Source organism: Cibotium barometz, chromosome 39, assembly GCF_041138505.1.
Source record: "Cibotium barometz isolate CiBa-2024 chromosome 39, ASM4113850v1, whole genome shotgun sequence".
Taxonomy (NCBI): domain Eukaryota; kingdom Viridiplantae; phylum Streptophyta; class Polypodiopsida; order Cyatheales; family Cibotiaceae; genus Cibotium; species Cibotium barometz.
In genome coordinates this window covers 21,755,833-21,778,856 of record NC_141084.1, presented here as the reverse complement: position 1 = coordinate 21,778,856, position 23,024 = coordinate 21,755,833, and the positions used below count along the sequence as shown (strand labels likewise).

The following is a 23,024-nucleotide window of genomic DNA, read 5'->3' as shown; positions in this document are numbered from 1 at the left end:
CCCCACGGGAGATGCCGGATTATCCATAAGCAATCATCATTTGACCATACACACAGGCCATCATCAAAAGAAGTCCCAAAATACCATGAATGTGTGTAAACCACCTCTTCCCATGAGGGGTACTGATCTTCCCCATCACCACGGCTCTTCAAGATGCCATATGTGATAGAAAAACTCAGCTGAAGCAAATAATACTTCCACATATACCATAAATTCAAAGCACCGGTGAAATACAAACTCAGGCAGCAGATCAGTCCAAATAGCTTTAGGCACCATCTCAAGCACTATGAACAAGTCGAGCTGTAACAGCACTAGAGGTAACCAAAATAGGTCGGAGCAGTAGCAATAGAACTCGTACAACAGGTACAGAATCTCGACCGGTAGGTACATGACTAGTTTGTGACTGGCAACTCACAGAAAGAGGATGGTGAGGCTTATGTAAGCAAATGTGTATCACTAACACCCCATTTATAAATGATGGTGAGTGGGAAAGGACTTGACGAAGGAGAGGCCTCTCCTCCTCAAGTTCAAGGATGCGGAGTCCCGTTTGGCTGGCTTGAAAAAGAGGGTCACCCTCCGAACCACCAAAATATACCTTGGAGATGACCTCACACCCCTACACTTGGTGCACCAAAAAGTCAGGATGGTTCAGGTTATGGAAGCTCAAAAGGCCGGGAAAAGACCGCGATGGCCCCATAGTCATTGCCCAGCATTGCCCCAAATAGTACGGAGTCTTCAGCTCTTCAGATAGCCACTTGGAACTATAATAGCACCTTATGGTCAGATCCAAGAGGATTTTCCAAGACCACTAATTGGCAAGACATCATCTTCTACACAAAGACACATCAAAGCCCAGAGAGAGGTTTGCCACAAGTTGCAAGGTGTGTATGGGAATCAATATACAAGGGGGAATCTAGGATATGTGGAGTCATCTGAGGGTCCGAGGGGCTCGCAGCCCTCTTCAAACCACATCTCCCGTGCCATACTTCCAGTTGTCGAGAAGGATGAGGAGGCCCGGTATACGTGGATGTCTCTCTCCAGGGGATCGGGTGGTACACATAGCGGTATGCTACTTTCTACCAGATACATCTAGTTATGCCAAACTTCTCTAGTGGATGGGCAGTCACCATACTTGGCACTATATACTAATATTACAAAGTTTTCCATGTTGGGGGAAATCCTCCTCCTTGGGACTTCCATGCACTGACTAGGAACAATCACGTCAAGTTGTTTGACTTTAATAGGGATCCCATCATCTTGTATGACATAGATCTTGGGGACATGGGCATTCAGAGGATATCACAGGACTCCGATAATACTTACCTTCTATGGTAGGTCTTTCTTGGAGATGGGCGCCATACATGGGCTCATCATATATAACAGCATGAGCAATTGGCCTACCTCAAGAGGCCTCACAAGCTTTCCCCATAAAAGGGGCATATTACAGTTGACTATTTGATGGTGGCTCCCCGGCCTTAACCCCACACATCCTTGACTTGGGATGTCCCCCCCAACCCATGAATGCAGCTCATGAGTCAATAGTCCAAGGAGGAAGGATGACAGATCAAGTTTAACAAGAGGGAATGACACGTGCACACACGTGAACACGGCTAATCTCATAGCTAATCCCTGAATAGGCAACAATCTTACAGTAGATTTAGGGCCTAGCAGGCTCAGGCAAGGAAGGATGATAGATCAAGTTTAGCAAGAGGCAATGTCACGTGAACATGGCTAATCTCATAGCTAATCCCTGATTAGGCAGCAATCTTATGGTAGATTTAGGGCCCTAGTAGGCTCGGGCAAGGATGATAGATCAAGTTTAGCAAGAGGTAATGTCACATGCACACACGTGGACATGGCTAATCTCGTAGCTAATCCCTGATTAGGCAGCAATCTTAGGGTAGATTTAGGACACTAGCAAGCTCATGCAAGGAAGAAGAAGCAAGTCCACCAGAATCAATAGTCGGCCAGGTCATAAGCACCATACCGGGTGTTAGTAGCATTACATGACATTTAAATGATTTTTTGTGCTCGTCTCTGCTGGCCAACAGCAGTCGGATTGCTGTAGCGGTTTCTCCCATGAGCCTATAAATAGCAAACGATAGTTCAGTCATAAGGAGCTGATCCCCAGTTTTGGGGTCATAGTCAGTCTTATGATCAAGAACTCAGTCCCTTTTGGAAGGCCAAAGGCCACAACAGCTGTACAGATAAAGACATCTTTTTGTATCATAGTAATATACTGAATACACAGCTTCTCTATCTCTTCTCTATGTTTTTTCATTGTGTTAAGCATCATCAATGTTCCTAATCAATAGGCTTAGGGCTGGATCAAGTACAGCAAGGCTTCCCCAAGCAACATTGGTATCAAAGCATTCAGGCTCAGTCATCTAAGCCCTAAGTTGTCCCAGGAAAGGTGCTTAGATCCATGGAAGAATGCAGCCAGGGTAGCATTTATAAAGCATACCATTGGCTCCCACATCAGTTCCAAAGGTGGAGCTTAGGCATGATCATTCTCAATAGGAGACCATAGCTGTTTTAAGGGAAAGGGATTGCAAGCATGGGGACAAAGTGGAACAGATGCACAATTCTCAAACCAAACTTGGAATGGAATCAGAGGAGTGACATGGCTTTAGGTCAAAGTATCAAAAGTCAAGCAGTGAAAGTACAAAGCCAATAGTCGAAGGAGGAAGGATGACACGTTTCCAACCAATCATCAAGTTTAGCAAGAGGGAATGTCACATGGACATGGCTAATCTCATAGCTAATCCTTGATTAGGCAGCAGTCTTAGGGTAGATTTAGGGCACTAGCAAGCTCAGGCAAGGAAGAAGAAGCAGGTCCACAAGCATCACTAGTAGGCTACATGATATTTAAATGAATTTTTGTGCTCATCTCTGCTGGCCCTGACAGCAATGGGATTGCTGTAGGGGTTCTCCCATGAGCCTATAAATAGCAAGCAATAGTTCAGTCATAAGGACCTAATCTCCAGTTGGGGGCCGTTCATAGTCAGTCCATAGTCAATCCTTTGGTCAAGAATTGAGTCCCTTTTGGCAGGCCAAAGGCCACAACAGTTGTTCAGATAAAGGCATCTGTTTGTATCATTGTAATATACTGAATACACAACTCATCGCTCTAGAGAAAGCCAAATAAAGAAGGATATCTGTGTCCTCGTGTAAGAATGCCACAACCTCCGATGGCCTTGAGGACCCTAACCTTTGTGAAGAAGGTGGAGGTGGTGGGGAGGTGCGGGCAGAGGTGGCTGATGGGGGATTTGATAGAGGGAGGAGCGTGCATAGGAGTGCCATGTTTCCGGGCAAGTGATAGGTGTGGGGGGGCTATGTTCTCAAAGTTTCCTCCAAGCCTCGTTGCAGTTTGGCCTTACGAGGAGTGGTATAAGTCATCCTCTTTCTGAGCGTAGAACTCCTGTTTCTGGCATTGGGTGAGGTGCTAAGAAATCCGTTGCACTTGGTGCTTTGTGATTTTCCCAATGCGTATCTCCTGCTTAAGACGGGGAGTGTGTGGCTTGGCTCTGCATTTGTCATTATACCAATAGTTTCGGGGCATATAACTGCAGAGTGGCTTATCGGTAGACCACCAATGCAGATGAAAGAAGTGGTGGCAGATGTGTGGAGAATGCTAGCGAGTGAGTTGGCGGGTAGGGGGACCGAAGGATCCACATCCTAGAGGTGGCGGTAGATGTGGTTGGAGTAAATAGGGTCAAGCTCGTGATCAAAATGGACATGGGTGTAATGTGAGATGGGGGGTGATGGCAGGGGGACAGGGGTGGTTGCATGTGGAAGGGTTGCTGTACTTGATCCATCCCTAAGCCTACTGATTAGGAACATTGATGATGCTTAACGCAATGAATAAACCTTTGCTACTAACCAATGGAGATCAGTCGTCGGTGTTAGCCCAGCATGCCCGAGATGTGCAAGAGCTTCAGAGACAATCTACCATTGCTTATGGCAATCCAAGGAAGCACAGAGGATTTGGACTGCAATAGCACATCTCCTTAGAAGGATGAGGAAGGATGCTTTCATTTCTTTTGGTGCTATCATTTGGGTGACACAGGCAGGCCCACAACTCAGGTATTGGGATTACGGCATCTTTTTCACCCCTACTCATATGGGACCTTGTTGGCAGCACAAGGCACCTGATTGGTTGAGATTTCCCCCTTGTTTGGTTTGAAATCTCCCTTTTGTATAATTTTTCATACTTAATAGAAGTCTCTTTTCCACCCCATGGGGGGGGGGGGGGACATGTACACAGAAGGTGTGCTAGAGAGGAGCACGCGAACAACAATATGCAATGAGTCAAAGCCCAATGAGAATTAGCAGCAGTGATCTCCATACAATAACAAATCTACCACAATAGACTGTGTATGGTGCAAAAGATGAGACACAAGGTTAAGTACAAGTATATATGCAACTACAACGTGCAAAAGACGAAGGGGTTGCATGATAGGTACAAGAGGTTTTTCTTACCTGGCGAGAGAGCCAGTGACTCTTTTCAATGATGAATCCAAGTACCTGTACAATAAAAGGAGATACCCATGTTCAGTTTCACATCATAACATGAAAGGGGTCCTTATTCACACATTTTTGTTTTCTTTATGCATAGATATTAGGATTTCCACTCTCATACAAAAGCCATCATTGTGCCACCCAGAATAACTTACAGCTGACTCCTGTCGTGGATCTACGACAACATAGCGGTTTTCCTGCAAGACCACCCAGGCAAGAGCTTGTTAAGACAGTAAAAAGGAGGCTTAAGGCGACTAGAAGATGTTCTAAAAACCCTCCTGATTCACCAGCATGCAGCCTGGCATGCTCGCATTTGCTGCCCTGCCATTCATACGCCCACTTACTGTCTGCCAGTCTGGTGATGTTCAGCCACATCTTCCTTCATCCTCAATTGGGTACCTGACTCTTGCCCAGCCCTTAAACCATGCCTGATTCCCCTACTTTCATTACAAATGCACTCATTCTAAATTCTACAGCTCTTTGGCAATCGCATCATAAAATGCATGGAATTCTCTGGCCTACTCCCCTCTCAATAACTAGCTCCAGTTCTAGCAAACCTTGCCAAAAATAAAACATGTTAATGCACTTCATCTTCATGTGACGTGTCAAAACACAATGTCTCTCAAGCATCATCAAGGTATCCGACTTCACACTCTACAAGCCTCACCTGTAGCACCTAGATTCCATAAGGTACTCAGAGGCCAGGAAGTCAAATTCTTCACTAAGGGTTTTTGGAGTTTGTATGGGCTGATCTAAACTTTCTTTGATGGCAGTCTTTGTTGGACTCTTGCCAGCCTTTGGCATGCTTTCATCACGTGATTCATATGCATCAAAATCTGGGTGTGACAAGCCGTATTCTATGTCATCCAGAAAGACTCCATGATGGGGTCATCGCCGCACTGCCACGACTCAGCTCTACATCGTAACCAAGCTAAATAGGTAAAGTAGGGGTATTTGGGGTTATTAGGTCAAGCAGAAAGGTCTCACCTCTGCAAAGTCCAACTCCAGTGCAGTCTAGTCAATGGCATGTTCTCCGAGGGTCAAAAGCACCAAGAGGAATCCACTGTTACTAGCATGTGTGGTAGTCTGTGTGCCAAGCGCCTCCATGAAAGCTCACCACCCTAACTCTCTATCATGGATATTACTCAAAGGCTATCTCTTGTTTGCATTGCAGTGCATCGCGTTATAGGCAGAACTTGCATGGAGATAAAGTTTCCTCCAATTTTTACCTCACTTCCTAATCATACCTCATTTGATGCATATGTTCTATTCCAAAGCTCATGACATGGCATGTAACCCATTGCTCCACAGATGGTGTTTTGAGGATCCTAGCTGATTGTGAAGCTTGGAAGCACATAGAGAGAAGGTGGCTAGAGTATGAAGAGAAACCTTGTCACTTGCGTCTAGGCTTTGGCACGGATGGAGTGAACTCATTTGGCTTACGCTCCATAACATGATCCACGTGGCCAGTTGTACTAGTAAACCCATTTGGCTTACATTCCACAAGCTGATCATGCTAGTAAACTACAACATTCCACCTTAGCTATCAATAAAGAAAGGACACCTTCTCCTCTCATGCCTGATAGACTTGCAGCCATGGAAGCAATTCATCTGTTCTCACCAAATCAAATACTACACCCTGTGAACCTCCAACAAGAAATGCAATCTTTCTTCAAGATTCTTTTATTAATAATACATAATGTACTCCTCAAAAATCCATAACTCTTCAAGGCCACCATTATCAAACATCTCCAGGCCATTCTCATCAACCCAAACCCAAAAGGAGCTCATAGAAAAATGTTTTGCCCAAGTTGGAGAATACTTGCTATCCACATGCAAAGTTTTTGTATTTTCAAGCCCAAATCTTTTGTGGCACAAAAGCTGAATGTAAACATTGATGGTAACATTGATAGTAAACAGTCATCAGAGTGACTTACTTGTCCATAACCAGCCACAACATTGGCCCATTCGACCTTGCGAGTGATGACTAAGTCACTTCTCCCAAGTAATGAAGCAAGTTCCTCCTAAAAGCATCGAGTCCATTAGTTAAGAACTGTCTTTAAAAAGGAGGTTTTCCAAAAGCAAATAGGAACAAATGCGAAGACTTTGTAGAACATTCAAACTATGTAGGTCCACAATGGCCAATCTCCCAAATCATTCTTTTGAAAAGAGTAATGTATTTATTTAGTGATGGGCAACATCGCATTCAGCACGCAGATGGTTAGGAGACGCCCGAGGAAGGTCTGGCATCATGCCAAATTAACCTGATATGATTCATCAAACCACACTATGCTAACCGCACCATGGTTTTGGGAGGTCTTCCTGAGACACTCTATCCTAGGAATGTAGAGCACGTTTAGGGGCCTAGATAAGCTAGAAGTTTCGAATAGGATCTAGAAACTTCTAGACCTTGATGAGCTTAGTAGGATCTAGAAGACTCTACACCTAGATAAGCCTAGAAGCACCTAAGCATGGAAGGAACTAGAAGCTTCCAACCACCTCACGGGCAATATATATAGACCCCGTCGGGCATCTTCACCATCCATCTACTCGTTCACTTATCTTACCTTCCTAGCTTTCAACCATGCAAATGTAATAACAACTAAACAAATGAGAATGTGTTGTAGGTGCTAATAAGTGCTAAGTGAGTGAATATTATCCTTCAAATATCCCCCCTTAATGATCACCTTATTTTCCTTTTAGATCCTTTTATTAGGTAAAAAATGGCAGCCCGAGTGCGAGATATACATGCTCAGAACCCTCAAAGGAGGAAAAATACAAAGTGGGGAGGGGTCTACGCATGCGATCCAACCCACCCTAAAGTTTTTCCCACTAACCATAGAGGGTATGAATGCTGTAAGTCCAAATGAAGCGGATGGACTCAGCTGGAGGGGTAAGAGTACCCTCAATGGCCTCGCTACAACGGGCCCACCAAATATGCCATCCACCTATGCTGATGATGATCTCCTATCTCGGGAACTGTATCAATCCTGCAATGAGAGTCTGACAGCCTACCCACAAGCTACCTCCTCCTATGTTAACCACATTGGCTAACATTACTCCAAAGCATGCGGTAACATCTTCAAGCTATATTTTTGTACTACGCATTGTGCTTTATGTAAAATGATTATGGAAAATCTCCGAGCTTACGACTTGTGTAATGCCAGAAGATAGTCAAATACCAAGTGTATGACTTGTGTAATGTCGGTAATGTACATTTAGACTAGGAAATTAGCCTAGACTGGAAAGAGATATCATCTGAAGACATGGCCATCACTTTGCTTTCCCACTTGCCTGCTCAGTATTCTGCTTTCTATTCCTTGTTGATTACGAGTGGCAGGCTCAGCACCATTACCTGGGAAGCTTGTGCCAATGGTCTTGGACCAGGAGGAACGTTTCACGAATCCTCCTCACAGCGGAGGTTCGGAGGCCTTAACTGGCCAACGGTTGAAAGGCCGGAATAACAACAAGGGCAAAGGGAAGGCTTCACCGGAGAAGTCTTCTGAGAAGAAGCCTGATTCAGAACGAGAGAAGCTGAAGGCCGAAAGATCTTGTAATGATTGTGGCGAGAAAGGCCACTATTGGAGGAAGTGCCCTAAGCGGACAGGGAAGAGTGTTGATTCCTGAGCCTCAGCTGCAAAGACTCCGGCATTTGTGCACTTAGAGATGGTGGACTCCGATGCTTCATCATCTTCGAGCGAGGAGGCAGTTGGCTTCACCACGAAGGATACCCGGGAATGGATTCTTGACAGTGGTGCTTCCAGGCACATGACTCCATCCCGTGACTTCTTTCTGGATCTGAAACGGCAGTCAGGTCGCATCTTTATTGGCGACAACTCCACTATTCCGATACATAGTGAGGGCCGGATGGAGATTATTCCCGACGGCAAGGGGGGCAAGCATGCTTCCCGTGTTCTTTATGTCCTTGCTCTGGGTTTTCATCTTCTGTCAATGCATGAAGTATGCAAGACTGGCTTTCAGGTGTAATTTGAGGAGCATTCAGTTGCTCTAAGGGACCGTGAGACTGGCCAGGTTGTTTGGGAAGGCGGTTTGGAGAATGGTATCTACAAGCTCTCTGCACTCTCCTCGTTGACAGGTTCTCAGGTCGGAGATTTGTGGCACTTTCGTTTTGGCCACTTAAATGTGGATGCATTGAGGCGAGCTTTCAGAGACCAAATGGTGGTTGGCTTGCCAGATGTTGATAGTAGGCAAGGGCACTGCAGTTCTCGCATACATGGTAAGCAGCACAGGGAAATCCTTTCCGGAGCAGGCTTCCAGGCGGGCTTCGAAGCCATTGGAGTTGATTCACACTGATTTGTGTGGACCTCAGCAGACACCATCTTTGGGAGGATCTCTCTACTTTATGCTGCTTGTTGATGATTGTACCAGATTCACGTGGGTCTACTTTCTTTCCCAGAAGGACCAAGCTTTTGCTCGGTTCAAGGATTGGCACACAACCTTCCAAAGTCCTCATCATGGACATACTGCTCTTTCATCTCATCAAGCTCATGATGATAAGCAAGTGAAACTGCTGAGACCTGTGGCTTGCGTGACAAAGCATCTGCCACAACATTCTTTTTGCCTTCCACATGCACAATCTGGAAGTGGAACATAGACAAAAAGTTGGCCCATCGCATATGCTTCTCAGAAAGCTTAGTTTGCGTGAGGAAATAACGCAAGGTCTGATGATCTGTCTGCACAGTGAACTCAGCCCCAAGCAAATAGTGTTTCCATGTAGAAAGAGCATGAATTACAGCCAACATCTCTTTCTCATAAACCTGTAAATGCTTCTCGGCATTCTGCAATATTCGACTCTCATAGGCTATCACATGTCCTTCCTGCATGAGAACTGCCCCAATGCTGTTTCCACATGCATCACATTGGACAACAAAAGCCTTTCGGAGATCCGGTAATACCAATACGGGATCCGAAGTAAGCTTTTCTTTAAGCTTTTTAAAGGCTGTAATTTCCTAATTAGCCCATCTAAACGGAGTTGCCTTCTTTATTAAGGCATGAAGGGGCGAAGCAATTTCAGCAAAATACCGTATGTACCGCCTGTAATAGGAACATAATCCCAAAAAGCTGCGTACATCATGCACGGTCCTCAAATCTGGCCAATTAAGAATTGCTTCCACCTTCGATGGATCCATACGGACTCCATGCTTAGACACAATATGCCCCAAGAAGTGTATCTCTTGCAAGAAGAACTCACTCTTCTTGCCATTAATGACCAGCCTATGTTTCCGGAGTTCGTCAAACACAATGGCCAAATGCTTCCTATGCTCCTCCTCAGTGTGTGAATGCACAATCATATCATCAAAGAAGGTGCCCACAAACGCTCTATGAGGCCGGAAAATCCTGTCCATCATTCTGTTAAATGTGGCAGGTGCATTTGTCAAACCAAAGGGCATAACCAAGAACTCATATAACCCAAAAGTGGTTCGAAATGCTGTCTTATGCACATCCTCGGGTCTAATACGTATCTGATGATCCCCGCTTTTCAAGTCTATCCGACTAAAGACTGTGGAGCCCTGTAAGCGGTCCAAAATGTCATCGATCCTCGGAATAGGGAATCGATTCTTGATGGTATTCTTGTTCAGCGCCCTGTAATCAATACACATGCGCCAAGAACCATCTTTCTTTTGCACTAAGAGCACAGGTGAGCAAAAGGGTGATGAGCTAGGCTGTATCAACCCTTTATTCAATAGCTCCTGTACCTGACTCATAATTTCTTCTTGTTGGGCTGCACTAACACGATACGGCGGTCTATTTGGTGGAGTACTACCCGGAATTAGATCAATGGCATGATCTTCTGGCCTTTCCGGAGGAAGTTCTCCTGGCAATGACTCGGAAAAACAATCTTGGAACCCACATAAGAAATCAGTCATGTCCTTTTCTAACGTAGACAAATTAGATTTAGACTCATCATCTCTTGCATCCTTTACATAAATCAAGTATGCGGAAAGATGCTTTTTCAATACTGATGAAATTTCCGAAGCTGATACAATAGGAACAGATTCCCCTTTAAGCTTTACATCCAAAACATGTTCTTTCCCTCTATGAGTCAAAGTAATCATCCTATTATATGTATCCACCACCGCATGTACTCTATGGCACCATGGCATACCCAACAAAACATCACATCCATCAAGTGGCATGATGAAAAACTCCTCGCTGTCCACATAACCCTGCAAATGAAGCCTGAGCTTCCTAATAATAGGAGTGACGGGTTCTGCATAACCAAGACAAGCCATATTAGCCTCATACAAAGGCCCCATCTCCTCTGCACGAATCCCCAATCGGCCAGCCAAATCCGGTGAAATAAAGTTGGCTCTAGCACCTGTGTCAAAGAAAATCAAGGCATTTTGATCTCTCACTTTGCCCCAAGCCCTGCACAACTCAGTCTCTTCACCACCCGGCTGTTCCCCAACAAGATCAGGAACTAACCCTACAAAAGGTTTTGGTTTCTTTGACCTTGGCTCTCCTTTAGTGTCAGAGTCCTTTTGGGACTTTCTCTTGGGACAATTAAAAGACATATGTCCCTCCTCTGTACAGTAAAAACATTTCCGAGCATCCATCAAAGCCTCTCTCTCCTCAGGAGTTCTCTTGGGCATTGGTAACTCTTATACCGCTTCTCTGTAGACCCTTTTGCATCACGCGAAGCGTGCCCTGACATTTTAGATTTCTTGCTAGAGTTTTTACTTCCTTTAAATCCAGATGAGACCCCAGTGAGTAACAAATTTGCTGTCATAGCATTCTCTATGATCTGTGACATATTTGTTACTTGAGTCTTTATGCAATAGTCACGCACTTCCTTGGGCAGCCCACAACAATACTTCTCCACCTGCTCAGACAAAGGCACTGCACGATAAGAAGTAACTGGGAGTAAAGCTTCCCAAAACTTCTTATTATAATCTTCAAGATTTTCACACTTTGATGCATACAACTTGTGCCATGCTGTCATTACATCCACCTCAAAAGTATATGTGAGCCATTCGAAAGAGAACACCTGTTTAAACTGTACCCAAGTAGATGGTGCTATGCCCTGTAAAAGAAGAGTGGACCACCACTGCAATGCATTGCCTTTCAGAAAAGTCGCAGCTTTTCTCACTTTAGAGGACTCCGTGTAATTACCACCAGAAAAAGGAGCATCAAACTACTGTAAAAAGGTAAGTGCCTTTAGCTTATCTTTGGCCCCACTGAATGTGTCAAATTTCACAGCAACTCCCCCTTCCTTATAATCCTTCGCCTTACCCATAGGCGTTAGATTATCGTAAGGAAGTGGCTTCACAAGATTGCTACCCCCAGCATTCATGTCCATCATAGGGTCAACATTACCAATTCCCACAAAGGAAGTGGCTTCACGAGATTGCTACCCCAAGCATTCATGCCCATCATAGGGTCAACATTACCAATTCCCACACTTGGCATGCCATACATTCCAGCCATGTTTCCAAACATTCCACTATGCATACCGGACTGCATGCCCCCATAAATGTTGCCTTGCATTCCGGGTTGCATGCCCCAAAACATATTCCCTTGCATACCATGCTGAAAACTAGCTCCAAAATTCCCTGGAATACCCATGCCTCCCTGAGGATAACCCCCAGTCATGGATTGGAACACAGAGCCACCACTAAAATAACCTGGATGCATAGATTGCTGAGGAATAGATGGCTGTCCGAAAAAGGAACTCTGTGAGTTGGCACCAAAAGCATGTTGCATGTTCGGAAACTATCCAAAAGATGGATCCTGTGGGAAGGCACCACTATTGCCCTGAGGTGGGTTCTTAGAACGCACTTTCTTCTTCTGCTTTTCAGGCTAAGAACGGGATCTCATAAATTCAGCAAACTTCTCACTTTGTGTGAGCTGCATAAACACATCCATTACACTTGCCAAACGATTTTTAAACTGAGCAACATCTTCCTCTTTACTAGGCATATCTTCTGGCTGTGTTACATCCTCATATTGTGCATCATCTGCAGCCTGTTCTCCTACAAGACTATCCTCAGATTCATTTCTCTCAAGAGAGGTCTCTTGCTCTTCTTCTTCATCATAAAAATATTCGTCTTGTGTGTCTGACATGCTGCTGAATTTTTCAGCAATGACTTTCCTCGAGTCAACCACGAGCTCACCCCCTTAAGAAAGTTGATGATGGGTCCCAGCAACGGAACCTTGAAACCGGCCTCTGGTAGAAACCAAAGTGCGGTAGACTAGCAGTCACCCTTCCAATTGTAGTCCAAATAAATAACAAAATTTACAGGAGCTAGAATGCTCCAAAACTGAAAGGAAATCGACACCTGTTGGCCCCAAAGCTTGGCGCCCCTTTCGGTATTTCTTTATTCAAATTCAATGAAATGTATAACTGAGTACAACAAAACCAGTCCAGGAGAATAAACCTGCATGTCCAATCTGGCAGCCCTCAAGACCTCTTAGCACAGAGGATTCACACACAGATCTGTGTCCCACAAAAGCAACACACTGTGCTTCCCTCTAGTCAACCAAGACAATTCAGCAGGGCAGCCTTGAGCACACATCTGGCTGTTCCATGAACATGGTTTCAACTCAGTTCAAATACACATCCACTATCCAATCTCTGTTTCCACCCTTCAAACTGCCATACCCCTCCTCTCACAAGGGGCCAGATGACACAACTCTGCAGCAGACAAAAGCCAGTGGAAAGAAAGAAAGATTGATATGTTCAAAGCTTACCAATTTTAATGCGTGGTTCTGCACCAGAGGGACTGATCGTACCAGACTGTACTTGCAACAGGCTGTCTGTACTTTCCTCCCTGCAGCCGCCTGACTGATGCACCAACTATACTCTGATAAAACACCGCCAGCAGCTGAAGATGCACCGCCTGCAACTGTTCAAGACTGAACAGGACTGTAGCCGTCTATACCTGTCCGTACAGGTCTGTAGTACCCGACTGTACCTGTCTATACAGTTCTATACGTGCAACTGCTGCCTGTGTCAGCTGTCGTACAGCAGCGTCTATGTTATTCTGCCCGTACAGTACCCGCCTATGTGCTATTCTGTACCGTACAGTACCCGCCTACACAGCAGCCGCCTAAACCAGCCGGTGTGCAGCAGCCTGTACCTGCTGTCATACAGCAACCGCCGCCAATACCAACAGTACGGACTGTACCTGCTGTCCGTACCTGCCACGCTGCCTGAACCAACTGCCAAAAGGACAGCAGCCGCCTGCTCTGTACGGCCTGCAGCCACGTGGTCTGTACGGCCTGTTCTCCACACAGCAAATTCAGCAGCCACCACCTCTATGCAGCCAGTCGACTCTTTTTCTCTTCTCCTCCACACAGGTAACTTGCACGATCTCCCAAAAGCAAGAGAGAGAGAGAGATGAGAGAGGCGTGTAACTCCCAAAAGTGGAGTTGCCCCCCTTCCAATAATATCCTAGTAAAGTTCCTAAGGGCCACTTATGCCTAGGGGCCACCCAAGGTTAAAACATTAAAAATATTAATGTCCTTGGTCCCTCTTCACTTTTGAAGATGTCCACACATCATACCATTTGTCCGAGCACCCCAAATATGAATCATTTATTATTTATTTTGCTCACCAACCACCATGCCCACACTTGTGCTGTTTCATTTTCACAGGGTCATGACAGGGGCCCTTGTATCCAATACCACCTCTAATCAAAAAGCACAACAAGGAAAGGGGAACAACAACTCGTGTAATCAAGGCAAACCTTCCGGCAACAATAATATTGATTCCAAAAACCCTGCCTCAACACCCATTCCCCAATGGCAAAATATTCCCAAAAAGAATAGATTTTGCACTTATTGCCAAATGCCTGGACATTTTGATAATGAGTGTGTTTTTAAAGCCAAGGAAAATAGAGACAACACCTCCAACACCACTACCTCCACCCGCCAAAAAAACCAAGGTGGTAGGCAATGCCCCAAATTAGAGATCAAGAGGGTGTAATATTCCAGCACCTACTGTGCAGAGCTCCCCACCAAGGTCCCAGCTATCATGTGCACAGTGTGTATCTACCGTGTGCTACATGCACACAAGACTAGCTTCGAGGTTTGGGGAAGCTTGGAGCTAGGCAGGCTGATTGGCGAGCTGAGTTAGGGATAGACTAACGGGCGGGCACCCAAGTATGGACGGGCGGGCGCCCAAGTGTGGACGCCCGATGACCGACCAAGAGCCTATAAAAGGGTCGCCAAGGTAAGTCATTAGTCATATAGAGTCTCGCGTGATTTGTGAGAGCTCTATGGTCAGGAGCCTAGATCTAGTGCAGACGTGCACCTGCTTCATGCAGCCGAGGCCGGCAACAGTCTCGAGACCCGCGAGGGTAGCTTCGTGGCGGTATGGGATGTCACGAGGTAGAGATTGGTCGGTACGTCCATCTAGTTAGCTCAGCCCGTGGCTCGGTGGGGACAGCCAAGTCTTGTGGGTTTGCCCACGAGTGTCGAGGTTGGGAGGTGAGTCAGGCCTGCACCCCCTTCTTGTTTGTTTGTTTTGTTTGCAGGTTTCGAGTCTTGTATCAAGAGCGTTCTACGAGGAGATCCTATGTGGATTTGACAGTGGTATCAGAGCCATGCCTCGTGAACGAGCAAGTCGGTAGATAGAGAAGATGAGGTCGAAGAAAAGGTATGAGTTCAAGAAGCTTGCTGTTTTTTCCATGCATACTCCTGTTTTTCAGATTAGTATGTTGCTTTTTCATCGAAGAAACCCGTGATGATGGAGATGGTGGTCTAGAAAGGGTTGTTTGCTTAGCAAGAAGTAGGGCTGTATGTTCTTCAACTGTATGAACAGTTTTGAAGAGAGAGAAAAAAGAAAAAGCATGTCAACTGTTTTTTTTTCTTTTTAGAGAGAGAGAGAGAAGGAGAAGTGTCGCTTGGGTGTGGTAGCACAACCCGTACATGCCAAGAAGCTGGTATGCGCAGCCAGGGCAGGTGGATAACTGGTCGCTGGCGGCTGGTATACACAGGCAGGCAGGCGTCACCAGATGCGTAGGCGGGCGCAGGCGCGCAGTCAGCAGCATGGGCAGGCGGTTCAGCCAGACACGTGCTGGTACACGCACGCTGGCAGTCGGGCGTCCAGCACGTGTGCTGGCGACAGCCGTATGCAGGCAGCCGGTTGCGTGCGCAAGCATCAACGCTGGCAAGCGGGCATACAGGTGGCAGGCACAGCAGAAAAAGCGAAAGCATAGGCATATTGTTTTTTTTTTAGCTTTTGTTTTTTTCTTTTTTAACTACTGTGCTTTCGTTTTTCCTGAACCTTAGTAAAGGGTTTTTTTTTTAACCCAAGAGTTGCTTTACAATTGTTTTTTTTCTTTTTCTTTTTTTTTAGAAAACAGAATATCTATATCTCTCTCTCTCTCTCTCTCTCTCTCTCTCTCTCTCTCTCAGCCCCCTTTCAGTTCGCCATATCGCCTGTGTGCCTTTTTGGCCCCTTTCGCCATATCGCTTCTCTGCCCCCCCCCCCAGTTCGCCATTCCACCTCAGCCCCCTTTCGCCATTTCGCCTGTGTGCCTTTTTGGCCCCTTTCGCCATATCGCCTCTCTGCCCCCTTTCAGTTCGCCATTCCGCCTCAGCCCCCTTTCAGTTCGCCATATCGCCTGTGTGCCTTGCCCCCCCCCAGTTCGCCATTCCACCTCAGCCCCCTTTCGCCATTTCGCCTGTGTGCCTTTTTGGCCCCTTTCGCCATATCACCTCTCTGCCCCCTTTCAGTTCGCCATTCCGCCTCAACCCCCTTTCAGTTCGCCATATCGCCTGTGTGCCTTTTTGGCCGCTTTTCCCCACCCACCCTTGCTCAGGCCCCCAAGGCAGCAACATAACTCTCTCTCCTCCCTGCCTGTGGGAAGGACTGCAGAGTGATTTGGAGGAATGGCCCCGAGTCTCCAAGAGAAACTCGAGGCCCTCGAGATGGCAATGAAGGCACTAATCAAGGAGAACAAGAAGACATCCGATTCCAACCTCAATGAGGTGGAAAACAAACTACACAGGCACATCATAGCTCTCGAAGCACGGGTCACGAACCTCGAACAAGAGAACACGGCACTCAAGGAGGAGGTGAGTGCATTGAAAGTGGAAATGGTAGCCATCAAGGATGCTGCGAAGGAAGAAGGGGAGATCAATGACAACACTCTCACGGCCATCAAAGAAGAGATCTCCAAGGAGATCACAAAGGACATGGAGGGAAAGCTCGAAGCCAAGCAGTCAGGATGGGTCGAGGTGGTGAAGAAGAACATCCGTAAAGAAGTGAGGGAGGAGACTCAAAGGGAAGAAAACCAAATCATTCACACCACCATTGAGGAGGAGAAGATGAGGCATGCCCGCCGCCTCAACATTCGAGTCACAGGTATAGCCGAGACACCCGACTCCACTCCCGAGAAAGATGGATAGCTTCTATGCATGAAGCTCGGCTACAAGGAAGAGCACCCTCTCCCCTTCACCAAAGCATGGAGAGCCGGGAAAGACTCAACACGCAAGTGAGCCCTCATCCTACAGTTTGCAGGAGAGACGGAGAGAGTCACCTTCATGAGGAAGAGGGTCATACTACGGGGTTTAGAGGGAGCTCCTATTTTCTTGGATGATGATCTCACGAGGATGCAGCTTGAGCATAGGAGAATTTGCATGCCACGAGTCTTACACGCGAGGAGAGAAGGCAAGAAGGCCTTCTATCGAGATGGTCGGGTCATCATTGATGGCCGGCCCATGGATTAGCGGTTTGGGGCCTATGGGACACAGACCAGGCCACTGACAGAGATACACATAGCAGTATGGAACTGTAATGGTTCACTATGGGTGCAGCCTGGACGACTGGAGCATGTTATGGTGGGGAGAGACATCATACTTCTGACAGAGACACATCAGAGCCCAGAGAGAGGGCTACCTCGAGTAGAGGGATTCCAGTGGGAGTCAGCATACAGGAGGACCACACGCCAGGGTACCTCGAGAGGGTCGGGGGGAGTAGCAGTCCTATTCAGACGGGAGCTACAGGGGAGACTGAGAGTGGTAGCACAGGATCCAGAGGCCAGATACATGTGGATCAGCTTGCAGCTCTCACAGGACAGGGTTATATACATAGCCCTATGTTACTTTTCTCCATCAGCATCCTCCTATGTCATTACAGAGGACATGCCACATGCGGAGGAGATAGGAGCCTCGCCATACACTTGTCTGTCAGAGGAGATTATGCATTATTCTACACTAGGGAAAGTATTTCTTACGGGCGACTTCAATGCCCACACACAGAGCAGACAGTGTGAGGTGTATGACTATGATGACATGGAGATCCTCCACCCTGTGGATCCAGAGGAGATAGGGGCTAGTCGGGCATCAGAGGACACTGGACCAGACAGAGGACATTATGGGGACCACTTACTAGAGTTGGGAGCCAGGCATCGTCTCGTTATTTATAACGGGATGCTACAGTGGCCGGGATCAGGAGGGCTGACATGCTTCCCACATGGGGGTCATACACGGACCGGAGGCACGGTGGTAGACTACATTATGGGGTCTTTGGAGGCATCACAGCTTGTCACCTCATTCTCCATTCCACCTCGTCCTATTGGGGCAGATCATACATACTTGGCATTTTCACTAGCCGGATCACCAGTATCACCAGCCCGCCACATACCGACGCCACACACTACCATCTACTTCACACATGACATGGCAGACATATACACTGGCAGAGTAGAGGATGGGCTCCTACTCATGGATCCCCTGGCATCTATGGATACCATTACAGCCCAGCTCGCATCACTCCTACACACGGCTGCATTACAGAGCTTCCCACATCGTGTACACTCAGGAGAGCCTGCGAGACCTGGGACTATGCCCCAGAACAGATGGTATGATGAGGAGAGGATACCATTGCAGGTTCTTCCGTTGAAGCCGAATACTGGGCCCTATATGACGCCACCACTCAAGCTATGTATCTTCGTCAGCTTCTTACGGAGATGCGCATCCCCATTGACACCGCTTCTATCATCTTCGTCGACAAACAGAGTGCGATTGCCCTTGCTGGAATCCTATTTTTTCTAACCGTACCAAGCATGTGGGTGTCCATTTTCATTTTACCAGGAACAAGTTGAGCTTGGTACCATCCGACTCTAGTACATTCCTACAACGCACAACCACGCAGACATCCTTACAAAGTCTATCAACCTCCCCATCCTCGAGCATCTTCGTGATCGGATCGGCATTGGTCCACCACCATCATCCTCCGCACATTGAGAGGGGGATCTTCCTCTCCTTTCACATTTTTATCATCATTGTATCGGGCACATGAGTCAGTGAAAACCCCATGAGGGCACGGCTCATGTGAAAACCCACTGCATTGCATTTTTTCCATCTTGCATTCCCTATGCATAGCATTCTCTGTTTGTGTTTGGGATGCATGTGTGAATGAAAACCCAAAAAATGGGCGTTCATGCATGTGAAAACCTCTTGCATTGTGGCATTTTTCTAGTACCTCCCAAACTCAGAAGTGTCTCCTCCGGTCTCAAAACACATGGTCCTCATCTTCGACAACCAAAGTTTTTTTCCCCTTATCTTCTCTCATGATCCCTTTTTGGTCTAAGAGGGGGTGTGTGAAAATATACCCAAAAGGGTATTTTACCCAACCCAAAAAGGGTTATTTTGGTTATTTTTATTTTATCTTTTTCTGCTGGCCGACCAGCACCCTCCCTTCCTATATATAGGAAGCGCATCTTCATTCAACACCACTACGACAAGTACCTTCTCTGCTGGTCGCCTACATCTGGGTCACCGTCAGCATATTCCTCTCTGGCTGCTGCTGCTGGTGCAGGCTGCCTACAACAGGTGAAACCCGCATTCTGCTGTTGCTGGATTGGTCGCCTACATCAGGGCTGATCATCAGCGTTTCACTTCAGCATACATCTGCGTTTCACTTCAGCAGTCATCAACGTGTATCATCTGTCTTACATCAGGAGATCGGCGTTTACATCTGTGCTTACATCAGCATTTATCATCTGCCTTACATCAGGACATCAGCGCTTACATTGGGACAGCAGCCCTCTCTGCTCCTTCGGAGTCTCACATAGGGCTCCTGTACTGGATTTTATCATTTATATATATATATATCCCCATTGCATGATGTGTGATTTGCTCTTGTGTGATTTACTCTGATCTCTCGTATATCTGGTCCTTTGGTCTCTTTTGCCCTCACAACAGCCCGCCAATACCACTCTGTACAGGTTGCGGCATTGACCACATGTACAAGGAGCTAGATCAGTGATGCCCAACCCACTACGATGACGGAGCTGAATAACAACCCTCCAGGCCACCTTGGCCCTCACAGGACGGCCGTATGTTCCTGTCCAAAGAAAGTTCTGGATCAACCTCTGCACTCCGAGGTATGCCCGAGAGAACGCCCAACAAGAGGTGAGGTACCACACATGGTGGCCAAGAGCACCTCGTTGGCCACCACTACTCGGCCAGCGGAGACGAGAGGGAGGCACAGGCGGTGATCCCATAAAGGAGTTTCTTCAAATGTTCAAGAGAAGAGGGGCAAGCTATTGCTCTGGCGAAATATCAATCCCCACCTGACATCCCAAATATCTAACCGAGGTGCTGTTGGAACGTTGGCGATTTCGAGCGTGTGATCTATGGCTAGAAGGTGCCTTGGATTATCCCATAAGTGGAAGCATGGGAAGTTGAAGAGCCATATATAGGCTTGAGTGGCACCTTGTCATATTCATCTCCTCCGGCCGGTGTTTTGGGAGGCAGCTAACCGGGAGATGGGAGCCCAGTGGAGGGATGCTGCAGTGCCCGTTGGGGGTGTTCGTGGAACTCGATGGTGATGCGTCTCTTACGTACGTTAGTCTTCCGCTGCGCATTCTGACATGGTATCAAAGCCCGGGCGTGTGTCCTGGGCAGCTCAGGCGTGTGTGGTCCTAGGCGACCCCCTCGCGCCTCGTTGGCTTGCGGAGCTCGAATCGAGGGAGGGTGTTGGAAGGTTGGCAATTTCGAGCGTGTGATCTATGGCTACAAGGTGCCTTGGATTATCCCATAAGTGGAAGCATGGGAAGTTGAAGAGCCATATATAGGCTTGAGTGGCACCTTGTCATATTCATCTCCTCCGGCCGGTGTTTTGGGAGGCAACTCACTGGGAGATGGGAGCCCAGTGGAGGGATGCTGTAGTGCCCGTTGGGGGTGTTCGTGGAGTTCGATGGTGATGCGTCTCCTACGTGCATTAGTCTTCCGCTGCGCATTCTGACAGGTGCCGCAGGCAATCCACTGAAAAGACTCAACTGCTATCCAAGCCGGGGTGGGTTGGGATCCAAACCAAAAATCACATGAGTTGTGCCAGTTGATCTGGGCTCCTAACATCATGCAAAAGACCTCGATGGGGTCTCCACCAATCTCTAAAGATTCTCTTTCGTTCCCTAGAGGTAGGCGGCTTCTTTCTGCGATTCCTCCCACTTCTCAATCCTATGCACTACCTTTTGGTCCATTTCCGCTCATCCAGGTACTACCCCTTACAAAAGGTTGTTACCATGAAAGACTATTGGGTCATGATGAGTCCATTAAGAGATGAGACAACTACACCGTTGGCGGGGTGAACTATGGAGCCGTTCATCCACCAGCCAAAGGAAAAGACAAGATTATCAACGAGGAAGATTCTATAGTGATTCATACTCCGTGCCACCTTTTCTACGATGGTTATGATCATGAGTCACCATAGACAAAGACGGAAGAAGAAAACCATCGAACGTGATCTGCTTGGAGATCACTCCACCTTGCTAGCCTAGAAATTAATGGTGAGATAAATAGATTGCTTGCAAAGATATCATGGATTGATGGGTTATTGAACAAATTACTTTGTCCATGCTCATGTCCTAATAAGGAGCTTGTAAGTGTAACTACAAAGCTTGTAGACGTAGTTACGAATCCTTGCCTTCTTGAGACTTAACAATGAAATTAATTGCTAGATTAATAGAAGATGAAATGATTAATCTCCCCAAAAAAGGAAGATAATTATCAGATCCACCTACTTCTCAATTCTCACCATCTTGGGACTCCAGCAATGGAGGTGATCACTAGCTTAATAGGGGATAATTACTAGATCCACCTAATTACTAGATCCAGACTCCATGATAGGGGATAATTACTAGATCGACCTACCCATAATAACTTGCCCTCTTGAGAGTCCATGATCAACATAGTAACTAAATCAACAGAATAAATGTGAAAACTTCAAAAATCACACAAACATGTCCACAGATGTAGGTGCAATGACAGGCAGAACAAGGAAAGGAAATGTACACATCTAATTAATACCACTTAAGAGGTTTAAAAAAGGGTATGATACCATACTGTTCAACAAAAATCATTGCACACTTACTTCCTCAGAATGTTTCGGCCGCAAACAAGCTTCATCTGGTTGCTGACTTGTGCAAAATGACACATGAGTTGTGTATGGTGCAGCCAAATCCGACACAACATCTTGGAAAAAAGAAAACCTGATGCTCTTCTTGCTTCTTGAACACATTGAGCTTTCAAATGGCCTAATTCTCATGATGTTAGGATGACCGTGATGATGATGATGATGACGACGACGACGACAACAGTGTCGTATACGATGATGATGGATGATTAAATGATTGTTGGCACTGATGATACACTTGCCATGCATAGGCCACAATGAGCCATGCTTCCATTTTCGCTCCTGTGAAAACGAAACAGTCATTAAGTTTAAATCATTAACGTAAGACTGTATTAAGCATGATGTCATAAACAAACAAATGATTGCATTAAACTATAATGAATGCTGCATGCCATCGCCCAGCTGTGGATGGAGCATTTCTAACCCAGGGAAAAGAAAAAGACAGAAAGAGGTTTACTTTACCATGAGGCAAGGTATCAAACCTACTCTCGCAGAAGAAGCCATGACGAAAGCTTGCTTAGACCACATTTTTAACCCCCTTTTCTAAGAAGAGGTCCTGCCAATATATATATATATACAGTGTTTTTTTATTGTTTTTTTATTGTAAACAATAACTATACTTACACAAATAATAATCAGTGCTAAACAAAAAAAATCTAAATTAAATTCTAAATACAAAAAATTACAAAATAAACCTCTATTCTTGAAAAAAAAACATAATTTTCAATAAGGACAACTCTTAAATCTATCCCATTTTTGTTTCCTAAATCTCTATTATATGCCGGTTTTATAACTTAAATGGATAAAAAATCATTCCTTAAAATAAGGCTTACTTAATATCTCAACGAGTTTTTTTAAATTTTGGCCGGTACATATACACTAAAATGTCATTTTTTCGAGCATTGAGATTCCCCACCCTTTCTTTGTTCGATGATTGGCTTTATTTTTAATGGAAGTAACTATACTTGCAATGTTAATCAACCATATCTACACCTAAATTAAAAATAATTATATTTACATAATTAGTTACATATAAACAATAAATGTTAATCAAAACATATATACACCGAATCTAAAAAATTTCAAAACAAAATTTGTAAAAGATATATAG

The 23,024-nt window shown here is 46.0% G+C and overlaps 1 protein-coding gene across 8 annotated transcripts in view; it reads right to left on the bottom strand.

Moving 5' to 3' along the window:
* The window catches only part of LOC147615868 (phospholipid scramblase family protein C343.06c-like), a 143,051-nt gene extending 120,553 nt beyond the window's left edge, over positions 1–22,498 (bottom strand). For 6 of the 8 annotated variants that reach the window (XR_015262652.1, XR_015262651.1, XR_015262650.1 and 3 more), the window contains exons 1-5: positions 22,376–22,498; positions 21,872–22,195; positions 6,459–6,545; positions 4,677–4,718; positions 4,483–4,527 (exon numbers count right to left, since the gene is read on the bottom strand). Coding sequence is in view for 3 of the 8 variants with exons in the window: in XM_086778488.1 (XP_086634614.1) it covers positions 4,483–4,527; positions 4,677–4,718; positions 6,459–6,545; positions 21,872–22,195; positions 22,376–22,441 (564 nt within the window). In the remaining 5 variants the exon portion in view is untranslated. The remainder of the gene's footprint in view (positions 1–4,482; positions 4,528–4,676; positions 4,719–6,458; positions 6,546–21,871; positions 22,196–22,375) is intronic. The other 2 variants (XM_086778489.1, XM_086778490.1) reach the window with 2 other exon arrangements.
* Positions 22,499–23,024: the final 526 nt, after the last annotated feature.